The following is an 11,074-nucleotide window of genomic DNA, read 5'->3' as shown; positions in this document are numbered from 1 at the left end:
AAGATTAATGATTCTGTTTAGTACCTTACCATCAAAATTCACTTCAACCAATATTTTAGAGATACAGACTTAGGAGCAAGACGTCTTTGGACAAAGAAATGTCTGCGCAGTACCATTTATGTTTCCTGCTACCTAATCATTCTCCTCTAATTGACAGGTTTATTGGATAGTTTTAAATAATGGAACTGGTACAAATTTGTTTTATCCAGTTTAAAAATAGTGCTTGGGGACCAACATTCTAACGTTTATTTGGCTGCAAGAACCATATAATCAGTATTTCCCTTTCAATCACTTTTGGAAAATCTTGGTGTGAAGGGTATGGATTGTGATGGGACCCAACCTTCACTACTTTATCGGAACTACGCAACCATAGACTTTCAACTTTTCATATTAAAAACTTTCAAGAGGACCACCAGCGTTATTCTAAATTAGAATTTTGAAGAGATATATTTTTTATTAATTATTTATTTAAATATATTTACAAGCCAAATAAACAAAAAGTCGTGGGTTAGTTATGATTACATAACGAGGGTACTGAGGAATTCTTAAAGATTTCTGAAAATCGTCTAACAAAAATAAAAGAAACATATACAAACATTAAACTTTTCTGGTTGGTTTTTATACGGTGCTTAGTCTTTTAAAGCGTGAAACTGGATCAATACAACCACATAAGTGGTTATGGCTCCTGCCATGCCAGTCAAGGTAGAATTGTGAATGGGGAAAAATCCAAGAGCTGAAAATCTCGCGTTATGTTTCCTCAGTAGCAGTAAAGCCTCTTCAAGCAATTCCACCAGAGGTGGGTCCAAATTCATGTTCATCAACTTGCAGATCACAGATGCCGTCTCATCGGCCAGCTGTGTCATTATTGTGCTTGGACGGGTCAACAGAACCAAGTGGGCAACATGGACGACAATCCAAGCTCCGTCGACAATGGCAACCATAGTTAAACCGTTAATTATTAAGAAGAAGAAATAGTAAAGAGTGGTTGTGACATGAAAAAATGAACTGAGGAAAGTGGCTATCAGCTGATCTCCGTAGAAGATATTGGCTTGTTGAACCGCTTCACACAAAAGCCAGTAGGAGTCCATGAGGGACTTGACTTTGTAGGTGGAAGAGAGGTCTCTGGTACTTTGAGAGGCACTGACCCTTGGAGCAAATCGTCCGATTAATTGTTCATGTCTGTTCCTGACCAATTCCTTTTTTATACTACCGTTTATGGTCCTAAACCTTGCGGCAACACTTTGAGCAACTTGTGTAAAGTGGAGGAATAGAGCAGCTTGAGCAAAGTACATGATATGTGTAGGTGTGTAGCAAAGCGATGTGATATTGCCTTCCCTTAGTGGCGATATGTATGCCAACACACTGTTACTCACTATGAGCAATACAATGACAATGCAGATGAAAATTACTTTTACTTTTGCCTTCTGGTCTGATACGTCCTGCTGAAGACGTCGGTCAACCTTCTTCAGAATGTCAAGGACATTTAGGAACCGCTGATATTTCCATGAGCAGCTGAAGAACACGACTGCTGACATCAAATTGAGAGGGAGAAGGTCTAGAAGTATTATTAGGTATGCATTGTCACTTATCATCCTTACTGGACGCCCAGCAAGCTTTTCTTTGTAGTCCGTCCACATCCCCAATATCGTCATCATTATCTGGATTACATTGAAAACAATACCCCATAAGAAAACTTTGTTGGAAAACTGAAGTTTTCCTTTTTTATCTTTTGAACCCGAGGAAAATTCAAATGGGAATCCACTAAAGACCTGGCTAAAGTTAATTACTTCTTTAGGAATAGAATTCATTATTCGATCTGACATAAACCACTAACTGGACAAAGTGGCTAACTTTTCGTGATGGAACTTTCCGAATGTAGCCGTAGGAACAATAACAAGTAATGTTGCTTAGTAACATTGGTACATACACTGCTATTGATTTATTGCTATAATAATGTAATAACTGTTGTTTAGTCAATCTCACTATGTAACAAGATTGCTTGTCGTTTTATATTGCTTTAATGTGATGAGTTTATAGATCCTAGGTTCTGCCTGATTACATTACACATTTTTATGCAAGGTATGATTACGTCACACCACGTGTAGCGTAACAGTCTTTGCTGAGATTCCATAAAATATTGCAAGTCTAAAATTCATCTTAATATTAATAGATAGAAAGACAGATAATCTTGTGACAAAGAAACTTTTACATCCCTTGGCAAACAATAGATAAATTGTGCCTGCCTACTGAATGATAGGCTTGAACAACGCTCTGACAAATTCCATGTTTAGACATGCAACATCATAGAACGTATTCTTGTCTACGTAACGCATTCTTGTCCTCCACCACAGAGCAAGAGTTATTGCGTGTAATACTTAGTTTAAAACCTAAGCCAACTTGTGGAAGGTAATGGGTTTTCGTCTAAGCTTTTCAGGCAGATCCATAATTTGTTTTCTTCCCCACTTGCTTGTTTAATTAATTTATCTATTTCTGTTGATGAATTTCTTAACTCACTAAAACTTGCTTTAGTCCACCCTCTGCACAATAAAGAAATGAGGAACGTTTGTCATTAGTTCAGGTCGATTTCATTGGTTACAACCTTTTATAAAAAGTTTAAGAGAATATTTCTTAATAGATTGTTGTCTTTTCTAGCGATGAATGGTGTTCTTTCTCCCAGCCAGTTCGGTTTCATAAAATTAATATAAATCCCTGAAGTTGCCAACTCTGTTATTTCATTTTTGTCACAGGCTCTAGACTCGGGCAATTCAGCTATGACATTATTTTTGGATTTGACCAACGCCTTTGATATGGTTGATCACAACATTTTGCAAAACTCAATCTACTTGGTATTATAGGTGCATCGTATCTTGGATTTCATCTTTCCGACGTGGTAGAACGCCATCAGTTCAGCTTCCCTTTGGACAGCCTTAGCTATAAAAAATCAGCCTCATCAAAATCAAATGAGGTAATAAGAGGAGTCGCAGGATTCGGTACTAGAAACAGTCCTGTCCCTCTTGTTTGTTAATGACTTCCCAAATTTAATAATAATAATAATAATAATCTTTATTTTCTTCAAAATTACATGCAATACAATGCAATACAATATAATTCTTATACCATATGAATACAACATGCACACGATAGGGTAAAGCTGAGAAATAAAGATATAATCTCCCAGGCATGCCTGATTGGAGAATTTTACACACTTTCAATTAACTGAAAAAATATAGCAGCAACTCAAGCAAATACAATAAACATTCAATATATTATACAAGTTTACAATCACCAATTGAAATCATAATTACTTTCCGCTTAGCTAGAAATACTATAAATAATTTCAGATAATTTATAAGAGCCTATATATACAATTACACGAGTCAAAAAATACAATTACAAAATTAATATAACTAAGGAGAGTACGCATAATAAATGTTTGTCTTTGCATAAATAAATACATTTTCCATAAAAATAGATGAGGAGGATAAACAAATAAAACTTGTATTACTTAACCATTTAAGTATCAAACTTAAATAATATTGGTTCAATATCTACAAATGATAGAAGCCATTTTTTAAGACGTTTTAAAAATACATTTAACGAATTTTCATTTCTGATTGTTTTTGGTAACAGATTGAACATTCTTGGTGCCATATAGAAAAATGTCTTTGTAAAAAAGGTATTAAAAGGTTTTGGTACTAATAAATCGTTTGCGTTTCGTAGCTTTAATTTATATTCATTTGTCGGCTTATAGTTTTGGCTTCTCATAAAGAAAATTTTTAGGACTTTAAATAAAAACAAGTATCTTAAAGGCAGTATATTCAAGCATAAAAACAATGGATATGATGATTCAGTTTTCGTTTTATTCATATTTCATTGCATTAATAGTCTCAATGCCAGAATTTGTCTTTTTGCAGACGATACATGCCTTACAGTGAAAGCTCCAAATCGCTTGGACCACATGAATCTGACTTCTGAATACACGCATAAAATATATCAGTAGTTTCAACATAAACAACTCGTAATAAATAATAAGAAAACTCAAATGATTAATTTTTCTATCAGGAGTTCTCAGGATTTGGAACATACTACATTCCGTTTGGAGACTTCGTCTGGTAACTCGCTAAATCTCTTGGCATTCAGATCGACAATAAATTAAGGTTCCACGGTCATACTGAGCTCGTCTGTAAGAAAATAAAATCTGCAATTTTCATTACAAGAAACCTATCAAAGTTTGATGATGCCTGAGTGGCCATTGCTGCTTACTATGGAACGATCTACCCCTTTCTTACATATGCGGTAGTTGTTTAGGGATATGAAAGTGTGCGCACAAAATTCGTTTTTAAACTCCAGAAAAGATGGTTCACAGTTGTTTTTCGAAAACCTTATAGAACTTCGTGTGGGTCGCCTTTTAGGGAGGCCAAAGTTCTAACACTCCTATTGGTTTATATATTGAACTGCGTGACATTCCCAAAAACCTCAACCTTTTCAAATCACATAATACCAACATCGCCACAATCTAAGTCACTTCAATATAATTATCATTTCAGCCAATAGAACAAGTTGATTTTAAAGACATTTATTAGTCAGTGGTGTTGAATTCTGTAATGCCCTCTCAGAATCTATCTTCCGAATTAGAAAGCAGACAGACAGAAATGAAATTTTCTAGCCCCTCAAGTTGTACGTTTCACTGACGCTCAGCCAATACTACTATGTATAACATTCTATGTATCGAAATCGTTTTAAAATTTAGAACAATAATATTTAATTTTGTTATTTATGCTACATTAAGTCCCAAAAATTCCTTCAAGGTATAAAAATCCCTAGACAAGAAAAAGTTTTACTTTTCTTTGGAGTACCTACAGCCTGCTTTTTACCAATAAAACTAAATATATGTATACATTTTACTATTTTCAACATAATAGGCAGAGTCCAATAGTCGCATACGTATTGACTAATAGTAAAATTATTCTTACTTTACATTCACAGTTCTCAAGTTTCTTGTGTATTTTTCTTTCAAGTAATTTACTGCTAATGTTGATGGTAGTATATAAAGTAGACGCATTAATTGCACATATATGTTTTATACATTAACAATCCAAATACATACTTTGCTATGAAAACACAACGAGGAATATTATACATTTATATTCAAATGTGTAAATGAATTAACACAAAATTCTACAAACCATTACACATTTTTACTACCATTAATAGGTATGAATATAAGATGCGCATCTGGATCAATACCACCAAATAAGTGGCTACAGCTCCTGGCCATTGCCGTTAGAGTAGAATTGTGAATCTGGAAAAATCCAAGTGCTGTAAACCTTGCGTTATGTTTCCTTAACTGCATTAAGATGCCTTCAAGCAATTCCACCAGAGTTGGGTCTAAATCCATGTTGATCAACTTAAAGATCATCGGAGCTGTCTCATCGGCCATCTCTGTCACCAGTGTGCTTGGACGTGTCAACAGAACCAAGTGGGCAACTTGGGCGATAATCCAGGCTCCACCGAAAGTGGCGGCCATGGCGAAACCGTTGATGACGAAGAAGTAGAAGTAATACAACGCGATCGTCGTTTGGACAAATGAGCTGAGGAAAGTCACCAACAGTTGGTCTCCGTAGAAGATGTTGGCTTTTAAACTGCTTCACACAACATCCAGTAAGTGTCCATGAGAGATTTCACTTTGCAGATGGATGAGACACCTCCGACACTTTCACACACGTTGATTGTCGGAGATTCTCTGAGCACTATTCGCTCACTCCTGTTTTGGAGCAACGCCTCCTTGATCTCGGCGTTGATCGTTCTAAACCTTAAGGCAATACTTTCAGTGATTTGGGTGAAAGTGCAAAAACAGAGCGGCTTGAGCAAAGTACATGAACTGTGCGGGAATGTAGCAAAGTGACCTCATGTGGTTTGGGCGGCTTGTACTCAGTGATGATGTAAAATCCAACACTCCATTACAGACAATGAGAGTCATAATGACTGTGCAGACGAGGAACATTTTCACTTTGGCCTTCCTGACTGGTAAGTCCTGCTGAAGATTCTGTTCAACCTTGTCTAGAATGTCAAGGACTTTGAGGAACAGTCGGTGTTTCCTGGAACAGCTGTGTAACACAACAGGTAACAACAAGCTGAGAGATACGATGTCTAGAAGTACCACTAGGGTCGTATTGTAACTGAACATCCGTACAGGATGGCCGGCACGGTTTTCTCCGTAGTCTGTGTACAGCCCCAATACCGCCATCATTGTCTGTAGTACAATAAGTACTAAACTCCACAAGAAAACTAGAATTGAAAACCTAAGTTTCCCTTTTTTATCTTTTGAGCCCAAAGTTATTTCCATTGGAAAACCCACCAAATAGTTGGCTAAAAATAAACACTTCCTTAGGTAAAAGCTTCATGTTATACCCGCCTTGGAACCAGCTCCTAGACATGATATCCTGTTATAAAACGTGAATTTGCAACAATGTTGCTATAACCACATTCCAGACCCAAAGTTAGTAGTAGTTCTTATATATTTCATTACTTAGCAATCAATATTGAATTGTTTTCCTTAGGTGAACGACTCATTATAATAATGACTGTCATTTTACTTTGTGGGAACGCGATTGTTTTATAAATTGATTTTCTATTCCGTTAAGCGTTTACTCTGGACACGTGATGTAACTATTTGTCTACCATAAACCCCAAAATATTTCATTACTTACAATTGTTATTACTTGTAATGTTGTGTACGAACTTTTTCTTGTTTGATCTATAAGTTTGTTCAATGTTATAAACATGGAAGTAATCCCAAACAATAATATTTATGCTCGGTTAAAGTGTTTTTACGAAGATAAGTATTAACTGTTATTCATAATTTATATTGCTTTTGTGAAATCTTTATACAGTTTAGAATGTTTATTTTATAAGGTAATTATATGTAAGTTTTTCTTTGTTTATTATTATTATTATTATTTCAATTTATAAAATGGTATTCATAAAGATTAAATTCCTCATAAGCGTGTAAGATAGTATGCTTTTGATATTTTAGTCACTTTACAGTAAAATAATTTCTACTTTTGAAGAAGGAAATCGTTTATCTTCAGATTTTCTTATTATGAGAAGGAGAGCGGTATTAGGTACTTTTTAGCCAATTTAGATTTTGTCCATCTCTTAAACGGAGTTTGAGAACGGAACAAAATGGTTTACTGTAGTCCCGCAAGGTTTAGGACCATAAACGGTAGTATAAAAGAGGAATTGGTCAGGAACGTACATGAAAAATTAATCAGACAAATTGCTCCAAGGTTCAGTGCCTCTCAAAGTACCAGAGACCTCTCGTCCACCTGCAAAGTCAAGTCCCTCATAGACTACATATGGAAATGTTACAGTGATGTTGTTAGTTTAATTACCACAATTAATATCTAATATTTTCCATCGTAATGTATTTATTTTGCTAATTTAATATTATATGCCAGTCATGTGCTACGAAACTAAAACGCTGAAAATATCCATCTTTTCTTCGATACAAAGATGTAACCTTCTAACAAATGATAAATAAACTCGAAGGTGTATCATATGGTCATTGCAATCTTTATTGGCTCCATTAACGATCCTTATTGTTAACTGTTCTAAAGATTCCACTGGTTGATTTTGGAATATCTACTTTAAACTTACCCTAAAGTAAAAAGGAAATGGATTAATTTTGGGTCACCTAGCCCGCCAAAGGGTGGGTCTGTTTTTATTAATTAGTTTATTATTTAGGTTCACCGTATCATTTTTTGTGGTGACTAGGTGATGCTAGAAATGCAAGAGGAATATTCTCTTGAATATTTTCTACTGTATCTTCGAAAATGAGCTTCATCTGTTTAGAGAACTTTGGGCACAAAGTTACAGTAGTCTGTAATTTAGTTCAGTGGCAACAGACAAAAGATAGAACGTCTGTTATACTGATCACAGAATGCACGTCACAGAATAATATTGATACGGGTGAAGCATTTCTTCATTTTGAGTGTTTGACCTTGAAAGTCATAGGAGTTATTCTTGTTTATGTATAAAAAATATCGTGCAAATATTTAAAGTTGCAAATGATCTTTAACAGGATATCTTGGCAAATGATAAATTTACATTTCTTTGTTCACTAAGTTAGATTTCTTAGCAGTGAGTCAGAGATCTTGTCATCAGTTTCCAATAAGAACGTCGCTTTATTGTTTTCTTTTTCCATATGGATTATCTAAATGAGATAATATGACATAATATGTTACAATCTCATATGAGTGTCCTGATCCTCGTTCAGCCAAATCCCATTGAGTGACATGTATCATCATAGAACTTATTAGTATATTATTAATGTTATTAATATATAAGTTATTTCCAGCCCCTCGAGTAATAGGCTTCGCTAACGTTTAGGCAACAGTCAGTCTAGGTTAGTCTGTATCATTTATACACAAAGTAAACCTAAAATTACACTTATGTCTTATAGGTTTACTAATTCTACTACGTTTTTTAGGAAATAAATATAAAAAAATTCCTCCCTTTTGTTTCTAAAAACTATATATTGGAGGCCATGTTAAGGCAAATGTACCAATGGAAACCTTTAGACAAAGTTCTCTTAATACACCATCGTCCATTTTAACTGCGCCACCATTGATATTAAAAAAAAGATTTTTTGAAGTGAAATTTTAAATTTGGAACCCCATATAAATTTAGTGAAAATAAAAAAAAAATAAATACTATAGCCAACCTCAGAATGTTTTATGGAACATTCTATATTTCCTTCTATTTCGGATACAAGAAATATTTTATGATTGTCTTTATATTTTTGAACTTTTCAGGTAAGGCATTAAGACTGTATGTATCAACACTATAACTATTTTAAATTTACATTTACCACAATTTATACAATTAGTATAAAATATTCAACGTATAAAATATTTTGAATATATTAATATTTTAGCTTCTATTTTACTGCATAAATATATTTCAAGGCTTACAAATAACAATTAACAGATAAATAATAATGATAACTACTTGTAGGAAATAAACAATGGATATTTCATTATCAATTAATCAAGGTCTGACTACTAAAATAAACAATTAAAAATATCAAACCGCATAAAAACAGATTTAGTACAAAAAGCTAAAATATCAAATGCCAACGCTCAATATTTCAACAAACAATATTAACACTCAATCTGACGCCTTTAATTTCTGCAACGACTATCCCCGCACAGTAGAGTCGTGTATTGCGGCCAGTATATTGAAGGCGCTAAGATAATACGACCGCAACTGATGTACCAAGGACTGCTGAGGATGAGTAGGGCAGTCACTAGTGGGAAATCGGGTGGCAGTTGCGGTACAGTTGGCAACACCTGCAACAACATTAATTATATTTAATTAATCGGTTATTTACTCTTAAGGACAGTGTGTCGAGGTCCTAAAGATGGAAATTGAAACATTTTGTATAGTGCTAATAATTTCACCTGGAATTTTATGCAGTTCAATAACACTTAAGATTTGACTTTTTTAGGAAAAAATCCATGTACTTCAAAGCGCTCAAGTATATATATATATATATATATATATATATATATATATATATATATATATATATATATATATACATAATAAAGGATCTAAGTGTCTGACCCTTAATTAACAAGCGATTAAGTTTATATGATAAAGATGCTATGTGACTGATGCTCAACTTCATAGTGTTATTGAAAAAAGATGCTAAATTCCTAATCATATCGTTTATGTTTATATAAAAAAGTAACAATAAATATGGCAGACAGATTACGTTATTAACAGGTTAATATTCTAAACTAATTTTAAATTTTCAATAAATAAACCTAAAATAACGTAAAGTAAAGATGATAATGAATTCTGTGACAGTGCAATACTGTGTAGTTGGCCTGTAAAAATGGCGTCATACATATGTCACAAAAGTTTCGAGTCATAATGGAACTGGTAATATACTAAACTTATGTTAATTTCTCAGTAAATAATCCTTAAATAACGTAAACTAAAGATTTTTTATGAATTCTGAGACGGTTCAGTAGTGTAAATTTGGCTTGCAAAAATACCGTCATACATAAGTCACAAAAGTTTCTCGTCATATTTAAACAGGTTTTATTCTAATTTAATATTAAATCTTAGTAAATATACGTAAAATCACGAAAAGTTAAGATTATAATGAGCTCTGAGACAGTTAAATAGTGTGTAGTTGGCCTGCCGGGTGTTAGAAAAATCCGGGCAGATTTTGAGATTTAATTATGTCAGTTAAAAGTAGACTATAGTATGTTCACTTTTCTGGATTATAACAAAATCTTCTTCAAAGACGTTTTGTAGCTTAATCGGTGGAGATACAATTAAAGGTGTTTGGAACGTAATTTTATGATATTTTATTTTCTTATTACAAAAATTCGTCTATTTTGATTTGTTTGAATAAAACCAATAAAGATATACCAAAAACAATATGGGTTTCTTTGCAAAATCATTGCTGTAGGCTTTAGGTTTTTGTTGATGAACAATGACAAAATACGTGTCATCAGCTCACATTTGATTGGCTAAGTACCACGTTCCTACACTCCTCTCCCAACCTGATTTAGGGTTACAGGGCATCAGGTAAATGGTTAAGTTCGGAAGTTACGTTTGCTAGGGAAGTTTAAGTAGGCCGTAAAGTACCTTTTCATGATTCAACAAGTTATTATTTGAAGGGCAGTTTGAGATATGATGTAAACTGAACATACTTTAGGAATTTGAATTATTTCATTAAGAAGTTGCCAATCTTTTATTTTGTTTCCATATAAAAATTTGTCGGTACCAAAAACAATATGCCTGCACTCGCAAAATCATTATTTATTTATTTATTCTTCCAATGGGTACCCCCAGTTTACAATAGCAGCTTATGAAAAGATAATACAAATATTTTAAAAAGTAATTAGAATTAACAAGTACCATTATATAACAATATTACAGTGATACTATTCAATAATAATTATTAGTTTATTTTTATTTTATTTTTTATTTATATATTTTATATATTTTATATAATATAATATATATTAGATATTTATATATTTTATATATA

The 11,074-nt window shown here is 33.3% G+C and overlaps 1 protein-coding gene across 1 annotated transcript; it reads right to left on the bottom strand.

Annotated features, from left to right (window-relative positions):
• Positions 1-629: 629 nt before the first annotated feature.
• Positions 630-1,652, bottom strand: LOC124367192 (gustatory and pheromone receptor 32a-like). Its single transcript, XM_046823844.1, has one exon. The coding sequence runs from the start codon at positions 1,650-1,652 to the stop codon at positions 630-632; it is 1,023 nt and encodes a 340-aa protein (XP_046679800.1).
• Between the last annotated feature and the right edge of the window lie 9,422 nt (positions 1,653-11,074).

Source organism: Homalodisca vitripennis, chromosome 8 (genome assembly GCF_021130785.1).
Source record: "Homalodisca vitripennis isolate AUS2020 chromosome 8, UT_GWSS_2.1, whole genome shotgun sequence".
Lineage (NCBI taxonomy): Eukaryota > Metazoa > Arthropoda > Insecta > Hemiptera > Cicadellidae > Homalodisca > Homalodisca vitripennis.
This window is presented reverse-complemented; position numbering and strand designations above follow the sequence as displayed.